General features: G+C 37.8%; 1 protein-coding gene across 9 annotated transcripts in view; it reads left to right on the top strand.

Moving 5' to 3' along the window:
* EXOC4 (exocyst complex component 4) overlaps positions 1-25360 on the top strand; it is a 799095-nt gene that overhangs the window by 59862 nt on the left and 713873 nt on the right. For all 9 annotated transcript variants that reach the window (XR_014833792.1, XR_014833790.1, XR_014833791.1 and 6 more), the window contains exon 5: positions 13381-13490. Coding sequence is in view for 1 of the 9 variants with exons in the window: in XM_021078821.2 (XP_020934480.1) it covers positions 13381-13490 (110 nt within the window). In the remaining 8 variants the exon portion in view is untranslated. The remainder of the gene's footprint in view (positions 1-13380; positions 13491-25360) is intronic.

Below are 25360 nucleotides of genomic sequence, written 5' to 3'. Positions count from 1 at the left end.
TGTCCTCCCGCCATGCCTTTAAAATACAGTTTAGCACTTCATGCTGTAGGTACTTTTTCATCTGGCTGTAGATGAGAGGAACCCTGTAAGCAGTGCGTGCTGGAAATGAAGTCTGTAAAGTCCCATCCTGTTCAAGCCAAAATTGACAGCTTTGTGTGTGATGCCTCAGTTTGGTCGTGGTCTCTGACTGAAAAAGAAAGAGAAGTTTCCATCTCTTTTCTGCAGATGGCCACCATCGTCTTCCACTGGGCACAAAAATCGAGCTGAGGGTTGTATACCTGAGATTTAGTTTGAGCACTGGATCTGAATATAATAACTGCTCCTCTTTGGAGCATCAAATGGTGGGTGGGATCAGTGCTATGGAAATTCCTTCCGCAGATGTGGTGGAGAGTAGCAAATCTAAATAGTTATCTTCCCATGCAAGGATTAAAAAACAACAACATCACCAACAAAAAACACTCCATTATAAAAATAAGGGAAAAATAGAGTATGCATAATGGAAAATGAACATTATCTTGAGGTCTCAAAGAAAAGCATTTATTTGAAAAAGGAAAAATTTAGGAATCTTAAGGTTGACATTTCTCAAAAGATGCGAGATGATATGATAGGTTAGATTATTGCTCAAAGTTATCACCCTTCCTTCTCCACTTGAGTGGGAGACGTATATTTCCTTTTCTTTGATTTTTGGCCTCTTGCTTTTGCTAATGGTTAGCACATGACATGAGGGGTTTGAAATATGCTTGTGCCAGGGAGCATGCTCTGTCATGCCTCTGCATTGCCATGATGATGATGTTGGCCCCAGGAGGAGGGTCAAAGATAGGTGGATCCAGCTAGGATCAGCTGAGCTGCCTAGTGGGGATCAGCCAGCCTCAAAAATACGTGTTTATTGTTGAACGTGACTGAGATTTTGTGGTTGTATGCAGGAAGTATATAACTCTAGGAAATGTTACTGGGAAGCTATGTGAATGGAAGTGAGAGAGATGCAAAAGGAGCTACCTAACACAGAATGTAAGGAAAACCAAAATAGAGTTGGGAAATTAAGTCTGTCTAAAACATTAATAGAACTGAAGGAACACTACCAAGCTCAATTCTATGAAGCCACCATCACCCTGATACCAAAACTGAACAGATACCCAAAAAAAAAAAGAAAAGAAAATTACAGGCCAAATATCACCTCAGATAGATGCAGAAATCCTCAACAAAATATTAGCAAATAGCATCTGAATACATATTAATAAGATCATACACCATGATCAAGTAAGATTTATTTCAGGATGCAAGAATTCTGCAATATCTGAAAATCTGTCAACAGGATACACCACATCAATGAATGGAAAAATAAAAACCACATGATCATCTCAATAGCTGCAGAAAAAACTTTTGACAAAATTCAATATCCATTCCTGATAAAAATCCTCCTGAGTGTGGGCATAGAGGGGAACTACCTCAATATAATAAAATTCATTTATGACAAACCACAGCTAAATCTTTCTCAGTGGTAAAAAACTGAAAGCATTTCTGCTGAATTAGGAACAAGATATCGATGTCCACTTTCACCAGTGTTATTCAGTATAGTTGTGGAAGTCCTAGCCATTGCAATCAGAGAAGAAAAAGAAAAGGAATCCAAATTGGAAAAGAAGAAATGAATTATCACTGTTTGCAGCTGACATGATACTATACCTAGAAAATCTTAAAGACATTACCAGAAAACTGTTAGAGTACATTAGCTAATTTGGTAAAGTTGCAGGATACAAAATTAATACACAGAAACCAATTACATTCCTATATACCAAGAATGAAAGATCAGAAAGACAAATTAGGGAAACCATCCCATTTACCATCACATCAAAAAGAATAAAATACTTAGAAATAAACCTACCTAAAGAGACCAAAGACGTGTGCTCTGAAAACTATAAGATGGTGATGAAAGAAATCAATGATGCAGATGGAAAGATATACCATGCTCTTGGATTGGAAGGATCAGTATAGTCAAAATGACAGTACTACTTAAGGCAATCTGTAGACTCAGTACAATCCCTATCAAATTGCCAATGACATTCTTTATAGAACTAGAACAAAATATTTTAAAATTTGTATGGAAACACAAAAGACCTCAAATAGTCAAAACAACATTGAAAAGAAAAAAATGGAACTGGGTGATTTGGGCTCTTTGTCTTCAGATTATACTACAAAGCCATAGACTTCAAAACAGTATGGTACGGGCCCTAAAACACAACTACAGATCAATGGAACAGGATAGAAAGCCCAGAAATAAACCCAAATACCTATTGTCAACTAATCTATGTCAAAGGAGGCAAGAACATACAGTGGAGGAAAGATAGCCTCTTCAATATGTGGAGTTGGGAAATCTGGATAGCTACATGTAAAAGAATGAAATTAAAACATTCTCTAACACCATACACAAAAATAAACTTGAAAATGGATTAAAGACCTAAATGTAAGGTCAGATATAATAAAACTCCTAGAGGAAAACACAGGCAGAATGCTCTTTGACATAAATCAGAGCAACATCTTGTTTGATCTACCTCTTCCAATAATGATGATAAAGATGAAAATAAACCAGTGGTACCTAATTAAACTCTAAATCTTTTACACAGCAAAGGAAACCAATAAAAAAATGAAAAGACAACCTTCAGAATGGGAGAAAATCTTTGCAAATGATGCAACTGACAAAGGCTTAATTTCCAAAACAAACTCATATACCTCAACAACAAAACAAACAATCCAATGGAAGAATAGGCAGAAGACCTAAATAGACATTTCTCCAAAGACGACATCCAGATGGCCAGCAGGCACATGAAAAAATGCTCAACATCACTAATTATTAGAGAAATGCAACTCAAAACTACAATGAGGTACCACTTCACACTGGTCAGAATGGCCATCATTAACAAGTCAACAAAGAACAAATGCTGGAGAGGATGTGGAGAGAAAAGGGAACCCTCCTTCACTGTTGGTAGGAATGTAAATTAGTATAACCGCTATGCAGAACAGTCTGGAGGTACCTCAGAAAACTGAATATAGAACCACCATTTGATCCAGCAGTTCCACTCCTGGGCATATATCTGGTCAACACTTTCCTTGAAAAAGATACATGCATCCCTATGTTCGTTGTAACACTGTTTACAATATCCAGGACATGGAAACAACCCAAATGTCCATCAACAGAAGAATGGATTAAGAAGGTGTAGTACATATATACAGTGAAATACCATCCACTGTCAAAAAGGACAAAATAATGTCATTTGCAATAACATGGATGGAACTAGAGATTCTCACACTAAGTGAAGTGAGTCAGAAAGAGAGACAAACTCCATATGATAGCACTTCTATGTGGAATCTAAAATATGGCACACGTGATCTATCTACAAAACAAACAGATCATGGCCATGGAGGTCAGACTTGTGTTTGCCAGGATGGAGTGGGGAGAGAGAGGGACCATCAGGGAGTCTGGGGTTGGTAGATGCACAGCTGTTGAATTTAAAACAGATGGATGATGAGGTCTTGCTGTACAGCACAGGAAACTATGTATGGAATATGATGGAAAAATGAAAAAGGAAAAAGAATGTGTGTATGGGTGTCTGGGTCACTTTGCTATATAGCAGAAATTGAAGGAACATTGTAAATCAACTATCCTTTAATAAAAAAATTTTAAAAAACTGAAAAAAAAGTTAAAACTGAATCCGTGTTATGGAGGGAAAGCTTTCCTCATTATGCAGAATAAATAATAGTAAATAAATAATACAAATAATAACTGTGGAAGATGGAGAATAGTGATCAAATGATTTTAGGTATTCTACAGACTGACACTAAAATGATACTTTTATGGGCTGAATTTTAAAACCCCCAGTATCTTAGACTGTGACTAAATTTGAAGATAGGTTTTTTCCAAGAGGTAACTAAGTTAAGATGGGGTCATTGGCATGGGCCCTAATTCAGTATGACTGGTGTCCATATAAGAAGAAATTTGGATACACGTGTCTGCAGAGTGAAGAACATATAAAGATATAGTGGTAAACAGCCATCTACAAACTCATGAGAATGGCCTCAGAAGAAAGTAACTCTGCCAAAATTGATCTTGTACTTCTAGCCTCCAAAATTTTGAGAAAACAAATGTCTGTTGTTTAAGCTACCCAGTCTGTGCAACCCTAGCAAACTAATACAGAGGAACAGCAGCAGTAATTAGAGGGTAAAGAAATAAACTTACTGAAACAGAAAAAAAAATAAATAAAGACTTAGATCTGCAACTCATGAGGAGTCAAGGTAAAATTAATGAAAAACTAACTCTGAGATATGATCAAGAAATTTTTTTATGATTTTTAAAAAACGTAATGTAAGCACCAAGAAGAAAAATTGTGACCTGCCCTGACAGATAGTTATTTGCCCACCCAATATCTACTCTCTAATTCATTTTAAAGGACAACCCTTAGCTTGTTCCAGGTGGCCATATGCCCAGCAAAAAGGCTGTATTTTCCAGCCTCCTGGATAGCTAAAGGTGATGGGTGAGACTTCTGCTTGCAAGCTGTTGAAACAGGGCTCATAGGAATATTCCTTAAAGGCGCCAACTAAACTGGTGTGCTCACCGTTTGACTTTTCACTGCCTTCTTTTACTTCTCGTCCAAGGTATGGATTGGTGGCATTGCGTCATCTGGGACAGTAGATGACCTTGAACATGGAAGCCAAATTTGAAATTCTGTTTTTGTTTTTTTTTTTTTTTTTTTGCTTTTTAGGGCCACACTTGCAGTATATGGAAGTTCCCAGGTTAGGGGTTGAATTGAACCTGCAGCTGCCGGCCTACACCACAGCCACAGCAACACAGGATCTGAGCCACGTCTGTAACCTACACCAGAACTTGAGGCTATGCCAGATCCCTGACCCACTAAGTGAGGCCAGGGATTGAACCCGCATCCCATGGGTACTGATTGTATTCGTTTTCCACTGCAGCACAATGGTAACTCTGGAGATCTTAAATTCTTTAATGACATGGGGCCTTTGTTAGCCTTAATGTGTTTTGTATCTTTTAAAGGAAAAGAAGGAAAACCTTTTGTTGTACTTAGGCCACTGCTATTTGGGCCTTGTATTTTATGCAATTAAACATGGTCCTGATAAATAGAAAAGAGGAAAAACAGTGTTCACTAGGATCTGCTAAACACAAGATGACAGAAGACAGAGGAGCAACGTCGACAAACTTTTGAATGGGGTGGAACTGGGACCAAAGATTTCTATACCCAGCCAAGTGGACACTGATACACAGCACAGAGACATCTCTCAGCACAGAGATACACAGTAATAAAAAAACCAAAATCTAGTGTTCTTTTTCTGAGAAATTCTGAAAGATGGACTGTAAGCTATAAATCAAAATCAGCAGCTTGAGAACAATAAAGTTGTAGGTAGTTTGAAACTGCTTCCAGGACTACACAACATTAGTATGTAGGTTTGCATTTAAATAAGTGACAGATATTTTTGTGAGATGGGAAACATGAGCTGAAATCTATTTTTGATAAAGAAGGTCTATGTGGCTGGAGAATATTCTCTAATAAACAGGATTTACATCCCCACATTAACTTGGTAGAGACTGGGAAATTTGGATAGGCAGGAGATTGAAAGGAACACTGAATCCTCAAAAGGAGTCAGAAGTTGTTTTGGATTTTAACAAATAGAGAAAATATATGTAAAGGATTTAATTTTGTCTTCATTAACTTAGATATGCATAGTTAAAGATTTTATAGGAAAAGTCACTAGAGACAACAGGAGGAGATAATATTCTTTATCACAAAGTATGATGATTTAGCCTGAATTCTTTTTTTGTCTTTTTTTTAGGGCCTCACCCGCGACATATGGAAGTTCCCAGGCTAGGGGTCAAATTGGAGCTGTAGTCACCGGCCTACGCCAGAGCCATGGCAACGCAGGATCCGAGCCGCATCTGCAATCTATACCACAGCTCAGGGCAATGCCAGATCCTTAACCCACTGAGCAAGGCCAGGGATGGAGCCCGCAACCTCATGGTTCCTAGTTGGATTCCTTTCTGTTGCGCCATGAGGGGAACTCTTAGCCTGCATTCTTGATTGCAAATAACAGAAATCAGTCCTGGTAATAAAACAAGGAAAGACATTTAGTGAAAAGTTACTAGGTAGGTCACAGTTTCTAAGGGAAGGAAGTTTGTATAATTAGTCTGTAAAACCTTGGAGGGATCAGGGGAAATGCAACAGCTGAGTGTACGTTAAGACAAGCCTTAGAAGGGGTCTGGTTGGCTTGCTGCATCATGGCCTACAGTTGCTGGATTCTTAACTCTCATGTAAATGACCTCTAAATGTCACGGCATCTCTCCTTACTTCATCAAGTTTCAAAGTCCTGGCTTGAAGCATCTAGTTGTTTGAGCCTGAGACTTGTCTGGCCTCTTTCAACTTGTGTAGTAGGAAGAGTGGCCCTCTTGGTTTTTGGCTTTGACCCAGACCAAATACAAAGACTTTTGCAGTTGCTGGTATCCAAAAATAAATACCCAACAACAGACTATTACAGGAGAAAACAAAGGAAATTATACGAGGGCACACACATAAAGAAGGACAGATATTTCTGAAGTACAAATAGACAACTAGTAGGAGTTCTCATTGTGGCTCAGTGGGTTAAGAACGGGACGTAGTGTCTGTGAGGATGTGGGTTCCATCCCTCACCTTGCTCACCAGGTCATGGATCTGGTGTTTTTGCAAGCTGCGACATAGGTGGCAGATGCGGCTCTGATCCGATGTTGCCGTAGCTGTGGTGTAGGTCATAGCTGCAGCTCTGATTCACCTGCTGGCCTAGGAACTTCCATATGCTGCAAATGCAGCTGTCGGGGGAAAAAAAAAAAAAAGAAATGGACAGCTAGTAGAATTGATAATAGGAAGGTACATGTCTACATGAAAAATATAAAAATGTTTTTTGGAGGGTATGAAACAAGACCACAACAAATATGGAAACTTTCCATGTTCTTAACTCATAAAGATATAAATCCCAGGTAAAAACTCAGTTTTTTGAAACTGTCAAATCTGTAGTTCACATTGGAAGAATAAACATGTAAGAATTGTTTAAAAAAAAATTGAGAAGATAGATTATAAGGGAGGCTTTTCTCATCTAATAAGAAATCATGTTGTAAAGCTACTTCAACCAAAATGGTACAGATAGGCAAACAGACAATCAGACTGTTGGAAGAAAACAGAACTTGGAAATAGACCACAGCGTATATGAGATTTTAATCTTTTTAAATGATAGTTGTCAGTGAAGGGAATGAAGGCTATTTAGTTATTGGTATTGAGACAGCCAGCTATTTGAAGAAAAGAAATTTAGATGCCTACCTGTTGTTAGAAAAAATTTAACTTGTAAAAGTCAAGTGAAACTTTCTATTAGCATTAGGAAAAGAGGAGAATATGTGTGTTGGAGGATTTTTGGCCCACACCCTATAGAAATAGTCCTTTTTCATAAAAGTAGGTTTAACAGGATGTCGATTGAACACTGTGGGTAAGAACAACAAAGATGCACAAGTTAAATGTTCACGTGGACTAGGTTTAAGTGAATTGTGGTGTATCTGTGCTGTGTAATGCTGGACATTAAAACGAGTGAGAGATCCCTTTATGCTGATAGGAAGAGATTTCTTAGGTGTATCTTGGGTTCAAAAAAAGTCAGTTGAAAAACAGTATGTACCTTATGAATCTATTTGTGTAAGAACTGAAAGGATAGATATTTAAATATTTATCTTTTATATGTACGTGTAAATGTTATACATGTATAGAAGCTTCCTGGAATAATGCTGAAAAACACCAATAAAAGGAGTGACCTATGGGAAATGGAAATGGAGGGCAGGGAATAATAAAAAGGACATATTTCGTACCCTCTGCACTTGGAATGTATTCACCAGGAGCATGTATTAAACAATAATACTTGAGTAATAGTAGTACTATTTTTGTTGATACTTTTGAAGATAATTTTTAAAGAAGTGGCAAAATGTTGACTGTTAAAAGGAATAACTAGAGTCTTAAGATTTTATATGGGATGATCCTGAGTGTTGAAGAAGCATGAGTGTGTGTGTGTGTGTGTGCGTGTGTGTGTGTGGATGGAGAGACTCCTTTCTGGTAACTATTTTGAAGGTATTATACCATAATTATATTAGTAGATGATTTCGTTTTCTTCATATTTTCAAAAAAGAACATTTCGATACGTTTATTAGCAGATAAAATGAATATGAAGTTACTTTAGAAAGCGTTGATCCAGTGTTCCCTTATGGTGCAGTGGATTAAGGTTCTGGCATTGTCTCTGCGGTGGTTTGGGCACAACTGCTGGCATAGGTGCTTCAAAAAAACAAAAAAACCCCCAAACAACCGGTTAATCCTTTCACTTAACTGCAGGCATCCTGGGTTAACACTTGATTTGACCTTGCTTCCCTGGATATTCTGGCTCACGGAGGAGAAGACTTGAGACCTGTAGATTTTGGTGACCGTATTTGTCTCTGAGTGTGTAAAGAGTGCCCATCCTTGACTCCTTTGTATTATTGGCTCCCTAGCTATTTCGTCTTGAACATATTTTTCTTTTGACCTATGTCTGTTTGCTTTTTGTTACCTTTGAGTTCTTTGCTTTTCCTCTTTGCTTAGATTTTAGCTTCACTTTATTTTGTATTGTGTGTCTTCACTCTTGGTTTATTATTGGAGCCCATGCCTGCGTTTTGGCTTTTAGACCCTCTGAATGGCCCATTTTTCTTCCTGTGTGGTCAGGCAGATCTTAGAACCATAGAGGATTACCATGCCAGACTTTCCTGATTCATTATTCCAGGAAATTTTCTAAGGTCAAATTATCTTTGATAGAAACTTCTCAGCTGAATTTGATTTAACAAACTCTTACAAATTCTTTCTCTGACAAGTACTGTGCCAGTTGTTGGGGTTACAGAGGTGACTGTGTGAGTTACTAGATTTACAGCTTAAAGTTCAGCTCACCTCTGTCAAGTTTTAGCCTGACGATAAAATCAACCAGATCAACTGCTGCTGTGAGTTTTAGACATAGTTGGGCATGTTTATTACTCAGTGAAGGCACAGAAACAAGTTCTAATTGAAAAGCCAATGTTTAGTAAGCCGTTAGCACTTCTAACTCTTCTTAAAAGGATAAACCTCATGGTTTGAAATACTAAAATCGCAGACATTCAGACGTAGATCCTTACTAGTTGGATGGGTGGTTAATGGCCAGAAAATCCTTGGGGTTATGGTAGTAGGGGTTGTTTTCTTTTTGGTGTGGTTTAATTTGCTTTGTAGTTTTCCTGTCTGCCACCCTGTGGCTGTTAAGTAGCAAACAACTTAATCACAATATATGGTTATTAGTTTGGGGGGTATCTTACACTGGGAAGGAGTTTAGTGCCTTGGTTGTCTTTTTCAACTCGGCTATGACTGATTCTGAATAGATTTTTGTAAGCATGGGTATTTAAAAACAAAAATTTCTATCAATATTTCTCTCAAAATAAAACAGTCCAGAGGATTCATAGTAAAAACTTGAGAACAATCCTTTTTTGAATTTAGGTAACTGGTTTATAACATTATATAAGTTTGACGTGTGCAACATTATATCCACTTGTGTATACACGGTAGTGTGCTCACCACCAAAAATGTAGTTTTCATCTGTCACCAATCATTTGACCCACTTTACTTGTTTACCTCCCCGCTCATCTCTCTCCCCCCCTTGTAATCACTACTCTGTTCTCTTTATCTGTGTTACTTGTTTTGTTCTGGTTTGTTCGTTTATCTTGTTTGTGTTTGGTTTTCATATTCCATATATGAGTGAAATCATAGATATTTGTCTTTTTTTTTTTATTTTACTTACTTCACTTATCCTAATGTCATCAAGGTCCGCCCATGTTGTTACAGATGAGGAAGATTTCAGCATTTTTATGGCTGAGTAGTAGTCTATGTTACACGCAAACCCCACATACATGCACATATACCACATCTTTATCTGTTTATCTGTTGATGGTCACTGAGGTTGTTTGCATAGCTTGGCTATAGTAAACGATGCTGCTGTGAAAATAGGGTTCATGTATCTTTTTGAATGAGTGTTTTATATTCTTTGAATAAATACACAGAAATGGAATAACTGGATCATAAGGTAATTCTATTTAAAATTTTTGAGGAATCTCTATATGGTTTTCTGTAGTGGCTGCCCCAATTTACATTCCTGCAAATGAGGGTTCACCTTTTCCCACATTTTCTCCAACATCTGTTATTTCTTTCCTTTTAAGAACAATCTACTTTTGATTTTATTTTTTGTTTCCGACAATACATCCTCTGAGAGATTATAAACCCTTTGAGGGTGTTGATACCTCTCAACTTTATTTCTGATGTGTAGTGAGGTCTTTTCTCTCATTTGAAATGGAAACTGAGGTACGTACTGGTTGAATGCACTGTTCTCTAAGAGCATCTACCTTCAAGTTTCATGTCTGAAGAAGCTAAATGAGTGGGTGTTTCTCCTTTTGCTTGAACTCTTAAGTCCTTCCATAAAAGAAAAAGAGAAAAACTAAAAGTCATTTCCAGAGTTACTTGCCTTTGGGTTAGTGTTCACAAAGGAGAAAATTGAAGCCCAAGGGAAAATTTTTAGAAAGGGGTGAATCTATGAAAATGGTTTTGTAGCAAATTGACTTTCAAAGGTTTTATTGATGGAGTTTGAGGGCCCTTCTGGCTCTGATCATAAAGTCAGCAGGTTATGTTTTTCAAAGTTCAAATGGCAAGCCATTTATCACCCTATATTTAACTGAAATACGTTTTAGGTTAAAACTGAGAAAATAATTGCAGGTTTTAATCCAAAGTGAATCGTGTGCACATGTGTTTATAGAAGTGTGTTATACTCATATATACACACAGCAGTGTGCATTACTGGACTGCCTCATTTATAGCCTTGGTGGGTGGTATTCTAGCCATGTTTCTGAATTTCCTGCTAATTGGTACCTTCCTTTATCAGTGTTTTAAAAATAGCTCTTCCTCTTTTTTATGGGAATATTTATAACGTTGATCAAACCATTTTTCCTCTAAGTTAAAATTGTAAGCAACTGGCGTTCCCGTCATGGAGCAGTGGTTAACGAATCCGAATAGGAACCATGAGGTTGCAGGTTCGGTCCCTGCCCTTGCTCAGTGGGTTAACGATCCGGCATTGCCGTGAGCTGTGGTGTAGGTTGCAGACTCGGCTTGGATCCCGCGTTGCTGTGGCTCTGACGTAGGCCGGGAGCTACAGCTCCGATTGGACCCCTAGCCTGGGAACCTCCATATGCCGCGGGAGCGGCCCAAGAAATAGCAAAAAGACAAAAAAAAAAAAAAAAAAAAAAAAAATTGCAATCAACTTAGTAACAGTACTGTAAACATCTGTGATGATCCTTGTCTCTTTTAGCATGTATATCCAGGCCTAGGGAGTTTTCCAACTGTGAGTAAAATGAAGGTAAAAGAGGAAGATGTAATGGAAGAAAAAAATGAGAAAACAGCAGTAGTTGGTATATAAAAGATGAATGGATAAATCTGTGATCTAATTGATTTTATGATTAGACTATTGTAGCAAATCAGTGGATTGTTTTTTTCTTCCTTTTTCAGCCGCCCCATGGCCCATGGGGTTCCTGGGTCAGGGATCAGATCCCAGCTGCAGTTGCGACCTAACCCACTGTGCCGTGCTGGGGATGGAACCTGCATCCCAGCGCTCCCAAGACAGCACTGATCCCATTGTGCCCCAGTGGGAACTCCACAAATCAGAGGATTTGAAGGCTCTTTTGGATTTTCTTAAGATAGTGTAGGCAAATAGGACCTTACAGCTTTCTATTGGAGGAAGAGAGTTACTGGAACTAACTGTGTTAGTTCAATTCCTGGTAAATGCTATTTCTGTTACTTTTATACTTCACATTAGTCTGTAAGTGATTCCAGCACTTGGAAATGCGCTAAGTTTGGTATAGCTCATATCTTAGTCATACTTGGATCCTCGGTGCTGAGTGAAGTGCCAAGCACATAACAGATGCTGAGACTTGTTGGTGTAATGACTCTTCCTTCCCTTTAATAAGTGAAAAGAAAGAAGTTAATGACTCTCATAGTTATCCCCAGGGCCTAGGACAATGGCTCACACATTGTTAACACCTGATGAGAATAATACCTTAAAGGATCATCTCACCCCTTAGTGGACAGTGGGCTTTTCGAAGTTTTCTGAAAGAACATGGGTATTTTTTTTATGAGCTTGATAGTAAACACATACCTAGCACTTTGGTTTCAGAGGGTGTAGTAAGAGGGGGATGGGGACATAGCGCTATGTATTTCACTATGGAGGTTGATGTTCAAACTTCAACCACACATTTTTTTTTTTTTTTAAATCCCATTTGGAGGAAGCTTTCTGGAAGGTGTCGTCTTGTTCCTGCTCCCCTCCTGTCTGCTCTCCCTTTATAGCCCACTTTGAGAATCACTTCCGTGGGCAGCCACTGTTACTGGTGATCTGATTGAGGCTGGGAAGAGGTGAGAAATGTGGCTTTGACCTGTCTACCCTTGAAACCTGAGTTAGAGAAGCTTTCCTGTTGACGATGCAGTGTGATTGAGATGATTCTGTTTCTTCAGAGTAGGGCCCAGGTGTTATTTGCCTTGGCATTGCTTGCATTCTTGCACTTAACAGATGCCTGTAAATGGGAATTAACTTGAAAATTTGTTTTTTATAGTCTTTGTGTCATTTAAAATTAATGTGTTTATTTTGGAGACTCTGAAGTTAATTATTAAGATGAGTTGCCAGGCCTTTTTGGAAAAGGTGAAATGGGTAATCAAATACTGAATTAACTTGGTTGAGATTCCTTAAATCATCTTTTATAGGCGCGATTCTCGACTCGTTGAAATTTATGAACCTTTTTAAAGGAAACGGAATGCAACAAACTCCCAAAATATGTCAAAAAAAAAAGAAAACTCCAACTTGAAAAACACACGTTAAACTAGGCTTAACTACTTAAAACATTCATTCAGTTAACATGATCAGATGTTACTTGATGTTTCTTTGCTGATAAATGAATTTTAACTTAGAAACAAAGGTTCTGAAATTGTGTGGCATAATTTGGTTATAAGGTGGTCATCCAGATGATCAGAGTGTACCTGACCTAATTTAACCTGGTATAGAAATAAAAAAGACAAAATAAAAATGTAAATACTCAGAATCCTCGACATGCGATCTTGAGTCTCCTGTCTGTGACAATTACTACTCAACTTGAAATATACTTGGGAGATATTTGAGGTCACAGTATGAAGAGGACGTGTGTCAAAGAGGAAGCAGAAAGGGAGGGGCGTGTAGTGGGACTTGAGTAGAGTTTGGAGAGAGTGGTGAATAATTCCTGCTGCTTTCCCCTTTCAGCTCCCTTGTGAAAGATGCTTCTCCTGTTCCTCTACTTGATGTTACAAACCTTCCTACTCCTCGAAAATTCCTCGACACCTCTCAGTATTCTACTCCGGGAAGCTCAAGTGGTAAGTATTGATGAATTCTTCAGCCATTCAACTTCCTTGAGCAGGCAGCAGTTCCTACGCACACACCTGGGAAGCCCGTGGGGCCAGGGCTGGGAGGTCCTAAGGTGAGCTCCTTGGAGCTTGTGGTGAGCCCTTGGCCACCCTCAGAAGGAATAAGATATAAGATGATTGGTTGGGCCTGTTGCATTATCGGTTTTAAAAACTGGTGGCTGAAGCTGGCCTCTCTGCTGACTCCAGCAGTGTTTTATTTGACCAGCACTGCTTGTTTTTCTGAAGTTGAATTTGAATGCTTTTTGATGGATCACATTTTTTTTTTTTTTTTTTTTCTGTAACTTCTCTTGCTCCTACTAGCTTTTACCCAACTGCTGCACATTCTGCATTCCCTAGTCTGGTCCATAAGAGCTTTTGAGTGCGTGACCCCGTCTGATTCCGCGTATCTTCCAGCAACCTCTCCATGTCTGCATGTGCCTGTGTACATGCATGTGCACAGACACAAAGCTACCTGAGGACATAGCCGGAAACTAATCTTGTTGCTTCTTGGGCAACCTAACATTGTGTGGAATAAGACAAAGGAAAACCATGTTTGCCCATATTTAAGGTTGGTGGGGGAGGGAGGGATGGTGAACTTTGACAACACATGCGGAGATATAGGGGAATTCGTCCTGAGCGCGTAGACCTGCCCCATCAGTTCAGCTGGGCTTGGAGAGCTTCTAGGCAGCTGAACATACCTGCTTTGCTGTTGCAGCTTTGAGCTGGGGAGTGTTTTTGTAGGCTGTCCCACAGTTACCTTTGTGTGACAGCCAAAGTGCTCAGTGCCTTATAAAGAAATAGTAATAGTAATAGTTGATTATCATTGGCTTTTCAGATAAAAATTAGTTCTTGTAGTTCTTACTAGTTCTGTAATCCTATAGGGCTTAAAATGGTGCAAAGGATTCAATCAGTAAGTTTTGTGCAACTAACAAAGTGTTTCTTTTGAGGCCCTAACAATATATTGTTGCTGGGGCATATTTAATTACCTTATAAAATGTAATTTAAATTTTAGGGTTATTTAGGCTTGAAGTCTTGAAGTTAATTGCTTTTACTATAGGAAAAGTATAGGAATTGATTTATAATAGATTTTTCTATTAGTCTTAGTTACTGATTTTTTTTTTTAATCCGAACGCTTATTTTTATTATGACACTTTACAAAGCTTTGTACTCAAGCCTTTTCTTGGAGTTAAAAGATTTTGTTTTTCCTCTCCCTTTCTGATGTAGTATTTGAGTTTTGACACTGCTTAGAGCTGTTGTAGAGTGTGGAGTTATAAAATAGAAAATGTATACTTTTAATTTGCATTTTACCTCTGCTTTTTGTGGAAATTACCAGTCGTTAGATCTTTGTCTTGTTATCATGTGAATCATGGCTTAGCCTAGCTATACCAATTAACATAAATGTTGCTGAGTCAATGGCCAAGTGAAATAAAAATTTTAATTGTGGAGAGATGATGGGCCAGACATTTTGAGTACTGAATGAATACCAAATAAGCTGGGGGAAAAAAAAAAAACCAGTTATGGCAAATTTCAGTAGAAACTAATTTTGCAACATCTATTATTTTAATAAGACAGCTCTTACTCTTGGCACACTTTTTCTGTCAGGCCCTGTAGTTAGCCTTTATCATTGAATGGAGTTCACAGTGACACTTTGACTCCAGCCATCTGTTCCTTCATCACTGCGAATGACTTGAAGAATTGCCTGGTAGTTTAGTGGTGCCTGAGACCATTGTGAAGGTGGCTTGTAGACTTGTGAACAAAACCTTTCTTTTTAGAAGGGCTCATTTCTTCACTCTATGGAAGACTGTTGATCCCTGGACTTCTTTGTGGGTGACTGAAAAAGAAGGTAGTTAAATTATTATCAATTATAAGTCAATAATAGTTAAGACGTAATAGTGAAGTAGTTAAGATGTGTTTAGTGCTTTCTTGGGAAACAATAGAAATGAGTGCTTTACATGAATTAATTCGTCTAGTTCTTCAGCAATATCATGAGAGAGACACTGTTAGCTCAATTTTACAGTTGAGGAAACTAAGCCCGAAGGTGGTTAAGCATTGGTTTAGGTTGACACAGCTGACAAATAGTAGAATTGTGATTTCAGCTCAGGAGCTGGGTTCCAGCGTATGCTCAGTTTGTTTTCCTGCAAATAAACTAGATATTAGTTTTCTTTTGCTGCCACAAGAAATTAGCACGACATAAATCATCATTGTCATCTTAGAGTTTTGTGGGTTAGAAGTCCAATATAGGTCTCATTGGGCTAAAGTGAAGTGGGCAGGGCTATTTCTGTTCCTACCAGAGGTTCTATAGGTGAGTGATTTATTCCCTTTTCCTGTTCTTTTTTTCTGGTTTTTTTTGGCCTTTTGCCTTTTCTAGGGCCGCTCCCTTGGCATATGGAGGTTCCCAGGCTAGGGGTCCATTTGGAGCTGCAGCCACTGGCCTACGCCAGAGCCACAGCAACAAGGGATCCCAGCTGCGTCTGCGACCTACACCACAGCTCACGGCAATGCCAGATCCTTAACCCACTGAGCAAGGCCAGGGATTGAACCTGCAACCTCATGGTTCCTGGTCGGATTTGCTAACGACTGCGCCATGACGGGAACTCCCCCTTTTCTTGTTCTTAAAGGCCATTGCTTTCCTTGACTTGTGGCCCCCTTCCTCCGTCTTCAAAACCAGGGACTCTGGGTCACACCCTTTGCACCTCACACATCTTTGACCTACTCTTCTGCTTCTTCCTCCCTCTCTTAAGGATCCGTGTGCGTCAGTTGATTCTCACCTGGTCAATCTAGGCTACTTTTACTATCTCAGGGTCCTTAACATTAATCGCATCTGCACAGTCTCCTTTGCCTGGTAAGGTGACATAGTCACAGATTCTGGGGATTAGGACATGGGGATCTTTCAGGGACCATTATTCTGCTTGTCACACTCTGCATTGCCTTTTTTTTTTTTTTTTTTTCTTTCTGAGATTATTTTTAGGATCCAATGTATAAACATTAGACTTTCTTGAAATTGAGTGAAGTCTTTGCAGTTGTAGTCTTGAGGACTGTATTAATCTGGGTCACGTCACTAAAGGGGTTTGTAAGATGTAAATTATGAGGAAGATGTAAATTATGTAAAGAACTGCATAAAATGTTACTAAATACACATAACAGTGTGGGGCTGATGAAATACACTACAACAAAGGACAGAAAGCTTGTCTTACTCTAATAATGAATAGTCTATTTGTGAAGTACTCAGCAAGTCAGCCTAGAGAGTAATAGTCATTTTGAGTGGGGAATTTAACAGAGGCTCTTAAAGCTCCTCTCTCATCTTGTGAAACAGTAGGATGGAGGGTATAATCCATTAGAACTGACATTTTTATAGAGGAAGTTCCAATAGGGAATCCCTGGGTAGAATAGATCTCCCAGTGTAGTGCCATAAATTAAGGATGGAGGTGATTCCTGAGAACTTGCAGATTATTACTAATTAAATGAGAATTTAGACGGCTTGCGAATGAGTCGTTTTTCAGATGTCATTTCGAGGTGGAGTTGTGAGTGACTTTGCTGTGAGAGGGTTGCTATCTAAGTTGACATGTTATAGTTTGCAAGACTGGCTACATCATTCAGCTTATGCAGCAGTCCTGTGAGGTGGTTGGGGAAGGTACTGGTGTCATTATCCTTATGAGTATTATATTCATATTGGTCATATTTTAGTGCATTATCAGATATTTAAGTTATCATAAAAGTGTAGAATTATATCTGTGTACATATCATCTAATTAAAAAATAAAACTAAATACAAAATGCAAAATCAAGGCACAGATTGGCAGAAGCAAGCAATTCATGAAGAGGGAAAAGATTAGCATGCACTTAACTTTGCTGCATAAAAGCAATGGCATAATAAAGAACTAGGCAAAAATTGGTAATTCACTGAAGAGTCCATTTACATGGAAAGATTAGCATTTATCTGAGAAGAAGTATCCAGAATATATGAAGAACCCCTATAAATCATTAAAACAGAAAAATAGGCGAAAATATGAACACACAATTTGCATAAGAGGGTATCCTATGCTAGTAAATATGTGAAAAACTGCTTACACCCGCCAGTTAATTGTTACTTTTAAAACTCATAAGTATGGAAACTGGATCCAGGGAGGTTGAGTGATTTGTCCAGGTTCAACCAAAAACGGTAGTTGTTGGAGGCTGGCCTCATGCTGTCCTCACTTTAAATTTGTAAAGGATGTGTTTTGCAAGCCTTTTTTCTATTACTCTCATTAGTCACAGTATTTTGTAATGTACAGGGAAACTGGTGTTTAATTTAGATGTAGTACTTCAGCTATAACTTAGGTAGAAAGATGGGAGAAGTGTGGAGAAAAGCCAATAATTGTAGTAAAATGTTAGTTTAAGCTTGTGGATTCCCAGTATGTCCTTGCATTTGGCAAATTGCCTTTGGAACATTTTGACTGAGCAATTACTCCCAGGGTACACAGGCATTTCATATGTGGCTTCTTTATTCATTTCATTCATGCTCCTGCTGGAATTGCTGTGAATATAACTATAATGAAACTGGACTTCTCACTCCTTTTCTTTCTGGAACCAGCATAGGTTAAGCAATACAACTTAGAGCACACATTAAATGATTTTTTTCCCCCTTTGCTGCTGTTTTCCTGATGTATGTTTTATTTCATAAAACCCTGAGACTTTGTGTTTATTTTGAGAATTTTGGGTCTAATATTTAAAAAGGGGTGGGTGCTATGAACCCTGACATAAAAGGAGATGAGGTCTCTCTTTTTGGAACTCTGGAAGAGTGAAGATCTGAGGCTCTAGAATACTGACACCTTTTGAATTACTTGTGTCCTCAGGACCGGACCGCTCTTGGTATTTTAAAGGAACTATTCCCGAAGCATCCTGGCATTTGCTCTTTTGATTTCCACAATTGATCAAAAGTAGAGCTGAGGTAGATAGAAGGTAGAAGAAAAAATAGAAGTAATAGATCAAATGTTTCTAAATGTAAAAATGAAGCAAGGCCAGAGTTTATTAAAACTACTAAAAGGAATAATAGAAAAAAAATAATAGAGCTCATTTATAAATAAGTGCTATCTAGCATATATGCACATATACAAATACGTAGACTATATTTACAAATGTACAGTGTAATATACACATATACATGTATACACATGGTAAAAAGATGAAACGAAGACGAAAAAGATACAGGATATAAATACAAGTATACCTTGAAGATAATTGTGGGTTTGGTTCCAGAGTACCACAGTGAAGTGAGTCACAGGAATTCTTTGGTTTCCCAGTGTATATAAAAGTTGTGTTTCGGGAATTGCTGTTATGGCTTGGTGGTAACAAACCCAACTAGTATCCATGAGGATGTGGGTTCGAAACCTGGCCTCACTCATTGGATTAAGGATCCAGCATTGCTGTGAGCTGTGTTGTAGGTCGCAGGCATGGCTTAGATCCTGTGTTGCTGTGGCTGTGGCCTAGGCCTGTAGCTACAGCTCCGATTTGACCCCTAGCCTGGGAACTTCCACATGCCGTAAGTGCGGCCCTAAGAACAAGGCAAAAAAAAAAAAAAGTGATGTTTCCACTATACTATAGTCTATTAAGTGTGCAATAGCAAGTGTGTAATTATATCTAAAAAAAAAAAAAAAAAAACTCCACAATGTAGATGCCTTAATTATAAAAAGCTTTATTGCTAAAAAATGTCAGCCATCATCTGAGCCTTCAGTGAGTCATAATCTTTTTACTGGTGGAGAGTCTCATCTTGGTGTGGATGGAGGTTAGCTGATCAGGCTGGTGGTTACTGAAGTTTGGGGCAGCTCTGGCAATTTATTAAGGCAGCACTGAAGTTTGCTCTATTGATTGACCCCTCCTTACACTTGAACCCTTGGAGGCCCTTGTAGAGGTGTTCATTGGCCTAATTTCAGTACTGTTATGTCTCAGGGAATAGGGAGGCCTGAGGTGCGAGGGGAAAGGCCAGTCAGTGGAGCAATCAGAACACACACAGCATTTATTGATTAAGGTCTCGGTCTTAGCTAGTGTGATTTGTGGCACCCCAAGATAATTAAAAGAGATCGGAGATCACAGATCACTGTAACAAATATAATAATAAAAACGTTTAGGCATATGGTGAGAATTACCAGAATGTGACGGAGTGATTAAATGCTGTTGGAAAAAATGGACTGAGAGACTGGCTTGACACAGGGTTGCCACAAACCTTCAATTTGTTAAAAAAAAAAAAAAAAAAAAAAGCAAAGGGCAATACAGTGAAGCACAATAAAATAAGACATGCCTGTAGCCTGTATTTAACTGATAAAATGTATTTATAGAGAGTTCCTATTGCGGCTCAGCAGAAACAAACCTGACTAGTATCCATGAGGATGCAGGTTCCATCCTTAGCTTCGCTCAGTGGGTTAAGGATCCAGCATTGCCGTGAACTATGGTGTAGGTTAGACTTGGCTTGGATCCCATGTTGCTGTGGCTGTGGTGTAGGCCAGCAGCTGCAACTTCGATTTGACCTCTAGCCAGGAAATTTCCATATGCTGCAGGCACAGCCCTCAAAAGCAAAATAAATATAATTATTGTAAAATATGATTATTACATTACGCACTAGAGATCAATAGAACTATCATCTACGTGCTTCCTTCCCACAAGATTAATAAATCTTACTTTATTTCTGTATTTGCTTCATATTCTCTTGTTTTTTTTAAAAATAAAACTTCCCAGGTATGATTGCCATCCCCTTGAATGCATGACTTCTTCCCAGTTCTTTGCTTTCACTTCTACCCTGGAGGTTAAATGCTATTTGGAAATCGTTCTATATCTTTATTCTGTGTTTTCTTCCTTTTACTATGTGTGTGTATGTATATTGTGCATTTATAAATACAGAAAGAATATGTGTAGTTGATATATTTATATATAAATTTTATGTTTGTATATACAAACCATATTGTCCTTGGACTATTTTAAGGCTTAAGTAGATTACATAATTTACTTATTTACTTAACTATGTAATTTGCTCCATTAACTTATAATTGTATAATACATGTCTCGTTCTGCTATTTAACTGAACATTATATTTTTTGGATTTTCTCATGAGCTATGACTTTATTAATTTTATTGCCGTCGTATAGTATTTTATTACATAAATAGACCACATTTATCCATGGCCTTATAGATAAGGTGTAAGCTTCCAGTTTTTTTGTTATCAGGAACTTGATAGCAATGAAGATTTTTGTACATATTTCTCTAGGACAGAGTTTCCCAACCACTGGTAATGGTTTATAGATGTATCTTAAGACACTGAGCTGTTTAGACTTGGGAGTAGCCAGTTGGGTCTTGGGTCTTGGGCAGGTCCTTTCTACCACATGTAGCCTAGTTGTGCTGTTTAATACTGTTGTTTTCTATGTGTGCCATGATCCCCAGAGGGTGGAGAAGCCTTGCCCTTAGGGTGCATGTGTGTATATGGACAGGAATGTTGCACCTCCTAAGCTTTACTTGCAATTGCTTTTTAAAGTGATCATACCCATGTGCATTTCTCCAAGCAGTTCCTGAACTTTTGATTCTCTACTTCCCTGCCCTTAAAATTGGCTTTGTTAGATTTTAAATTTTGCAAATTGATTCCTCCAGATCTGACAGGCTTTGTGTTTTTATTTTTATTTTTAGTTATTTTAGTTGGCATTTCTTAGTTCTAGTGATGTTTGATGTTTGAGCATTTTCCATGATATATTGGTCATTCGTGTCTCTTTTATGAATTGTCTATTGTTTTCAATCTTAAGCCCTTTTTTTCTTTCTTCCTTTCCTTTTTCCTTTGCTTTCCTTTCCCCTTTCCTTTCCCCTTTCCTTTTTCCTTTCCTTTCCTTTTTAGGGCCACACTCATGGCATATGGAGCTTCCCAGGCTAGGGGTTCAACTGGAGCTGTAGCCGCCGGCCTACACCGCAGCCACAGCAACGCCAGATCCTTAACCCACTGAGTGGGGCCAGGGATCGAACCTGCAACCTTATGGTTCCTAGTCAGATTCATTTCCATTAAGCCACGATGGGAACTCCTTAAGCCACTTCTTAGTATGTAAGTAGGTGCTAATAATTTTACTGTGAGTTGCTGGCAGATATCTTCTAGTTATAGCTTTTCTTTATGTTTTTATTTGTCATATATTTTAGATTTTAATGTAGTTAAATTTGTCAATACTTTTCTTTATAATTTGTATTCCTTCTATTTTAAGAAGGCCTTTCCTACTGTGATTTCATAACAAAGTATTTACCTGTCTCACTATTTTATAGGACTGTTAAGCGACTTGGAATTTGTTTTTATTTACTTATTTTATGAGGACCTGCATTTCATTTTCTGATGCATAGCTATTATTCTAACATTTACTGGTAGTCTGTCCTTCCCCCACTGACTTTAAAATTTTTTTAGGGTGGACTTTTATTTAAAAATATATCTTTTGATATATAGAAAACTTGGCAAAGAGACTACATAGTCCCACTGGTTTTTTTGCACCACTTGTATTGTGTTTTCATATATGCACGCTTTCATAGACTTTTTGTTTCACTGGACTGATAACACACTGTTTTGACATTGCTGTTTTATTGCTTATTTTTATTTTATTTTTTAGTGGCTGCACCTACAGCCTATGGATGATCCTGAGCTAGGGGTCACATTGGAGCTGCAGCTGCCACAGGGATGCAGGATCCAAGCTGCATCTGTGATGTATATTGCAACTTGCAATGCTGGATCCTTAACCCACGGAGCAAGGTCAGTGCTTGAACCCACATTCTCATGGACACTATGTTGGGTTCTTAACCCACTGAGCCACAGTAGGAACTCCCAGTTTTATTGTTTGTTTTGATGACGGGCAAGAAAAGTATTCCCATTTTCCTCACCTTCAAAATTATCTAGGCAATTCTTGCCCTTTACTCTTACGTATATATGCTTTTTAAAATCAAGATGTTAAGTTCTATTAAACATTCTGTTGGGGTTTTGATTGGAATTTTATTGAATTTATAGAGTAATTTGGGAGAATTTGTTTTTGAGTCTTCCCACCTATAAACATCATTTAACTCTTCATATCTGTTTCTTGCTTATATTTTGTTAGATGTATTCCTAAGTACTTAATATTTTTTGTTGTTATTGTGAACTTTTTTTCTGTTACATTTGCTGTTTGACTATACTTCTAAGCAGTATGAATTTTTCGTGTTGAACTTTTTTCTAGCAATTTTGCTGAATTAGTAAAAAATATTTGAAATATATTTTTATGTAGCTTGCTGGATTTTGTGTGTCAACAGTTATAATATCTTAAAAAAAAGAACACTAGTCCGGGGGGGGGGCGGGAAACAGTTATAATATCTCAGGTAAGGGTAATTTTGTCCTTATTTCTTTAAAATTTGTTCTTTGTTTCCCTTTCTCTTTGTTTGTTAATTTTTCCATAGCAGGAAAACCTGCAGCATAAAATTGAAGAGGAGATAATAGCAGGTCTCACCTTTAATGGAAATGCTGCTAAAATGTCACCATTCAGTATGATATTTACCCTTAGTTTTTGACCAGTTATTTACTCTTAGCCTGGGTGGGAAGCTATAGATTGTATTTTCTTTTTCTTTTTGGTTATCTCCTGTGCTGTAGAGATACTTAAAAATTCTCAACCATCTATTTTTCTGCTTTCAAATGGAGTACATGTTCCAAGTGATGATTCTTGCCTGCAGCAATTATTAGGTCTTTGCCAAGTTGTAATTTTCTTCTATCATTCTTGATACATTTACTAATTGGAATTCTACTGTGATGAAAAACTGTCTCTTCTGCATATTTTATTCATTAATTATATCAGTACTAATTCATGGGTGTTTATTTTTGTTCTATAAGTTATAATCAGTTGCCACCGTGATTTTATTGCTCCATTTGTCCCAGATTTGGCCACTGGTAGGTCATTCAGGTTGCTTCCTGTGTCCCCGCAACATGCCACCATCATTTGTTGGGCACTTTCTTGCATTCTGTTAGCATAAGACAGTTCAGGCTCACCTTTCCTTTCCTTGCGCTAGCCTTGGCATGAACTATTTCTCTAATGAGCTCTCGTTTCTTTTAAGTGAATGATCCTTTGTAACCAAGATCTCTGCTGTAGTGGTAGTCATTGCTCCTGTTGTGTAGTTACTGTTGTGCTACTGTTATTACAGTTCCTCTTGGATGACAGAGCTAGGAAATAATACATGCATGTTTGCTTGTGTTTGTACATTTCTTTAAAAAATTTATGCGCACAATCCTGGTAGACACATAATATAATTTCAGAATTGCTAACCCATGAAAAACAATTCATGTCCCAGTGAAAACCAGATTTATTGAGAACAGTATTTGTGTATAATTGTATTTCTATGCCATAAGGTATTTGGTCAAAACAAAGGGATGTAGGCTAGTTCTTTCCTTCCCTAATTCACTTGGTAGGGTTATGTTATTTACTTGTAATACACTTAGATTCATTTCTTACTGTGTGTGTGTGTGTATATATATATATATATATATATATATGTTTTTTTTTTTTTTTTTCTTGTCTTTTTAGGGCCCCACCCTCGGGATATTGAGGTTTCCAGGCTAGGGGTCTAATCAGAGCTACAGCCGCCAGCCTACACCACAGTCACAGCAACGCCAGGTCTGAGCTGTTTCTGTGACCTACATCACAGCTCATGGCAACATCAGATCCTTAACCTACTGAGCCAGGCCAGGGATTGAACCCACAACCTCATGGTTCCTGGTCGGATTTATTTCCGCTGCACCACGATGGGAGCTCCCATTTCTTACTATTTGTAGTTCATTTGGGTACCTTCCCACCCCCCTCCCTGATTCTGGTTGATTTCCATTTATTTATGGGGGAGGGCATATGAAACAAAGTGTTCTAAGCGTTAAAATTATGTAAACAAATGTGCAGACATGTCACATTTTAATTTTATTTCTACCCATCCCATTTAGATAATCTACCTCAGCTTGTGGTTTATCCTTCTTGGGTTTCTTTTTGCACAAATAAGCAGATAGATGTATGTGTACTTATACCTCTCTTTCTTCCATGATGGATAGAATACTATAGATACTCTCCTAATAAACTTTGCAGTTTTCCCTTTATAATGTGTCCTAGAAATCACTTCACCTTAGTTCATGAAGTTTTCTTCACGCTTGCATAGTACTCCATTGTGTTGATTTACCATAGTTGAGTTATCCCCTTATGTAGAGATATATTGATTATTTTCAGTATTTTGCTGTTATAAGCAGTGATGCAATGAATATGCATTTTCATATTGTTGGAGATAAATCATTAAGGGAAATAGAGGGATAGTTGAGTCAAACGATAATAGCTTTTTTTCATATTTTTTTGCCAATTCGCTAGGTGAGAAACGGTATCACAGTATTGTTCCATTTGTATTTTTCTAAGAGTTGGTTTGTACAATGTTTCTTGTATTTTAGATCCATTTTTATAAATTTTTTTTGTGAATCGTCATTATATTTGTCCCTTGGAATCTGCAAGAGATTGGTTCCATGATCCGTGCGAATACCGAAATGTGTGCATGCTCAAATTCTTAATATAAAATTATGTACAATTTGCATAACCTATGCACATTCTTTTTTATACTTTAAATCATCTCTAGGCTATTTATTTATTTCTATCTCTGGACTCTTTATAATACCTAATACATAATAAAGGCTATAGAAATAGTTATAAATACAGTGTACATGCTATGTGAATAGTTGCCAGCATGCATCAAATTTAAGTTTTGCTTTTTTAAACTTCTTGGCATTTTTTTTCCAGTAATACTTTCTTTCTCTCCCTTTTTCCCTTAATACTTACTTTCTTTTCTTTTTCTTTTTCTTTTTTTTTTTTTTTT

This window comes from Sus scrofa, chromosome 18, assembly GCF_054392235.1.
Source record: "Sus scrofa isolate SSC_HxYL_T2T_F1_AM1 chromosome 18, Sscrofa_HxYL_maternal_Yorkshire_Landrace_v2.0, whole genome shotgun sequence".
Lineage (NCBI taxonomy): Eukaryota > Metazoa > Chordata > Mammalia > Artiodactyla > Suidae > Sus > Sus scrofa.
This window is presented reverse-complemented; position numbering and strand designations above follow the sequence as displayed.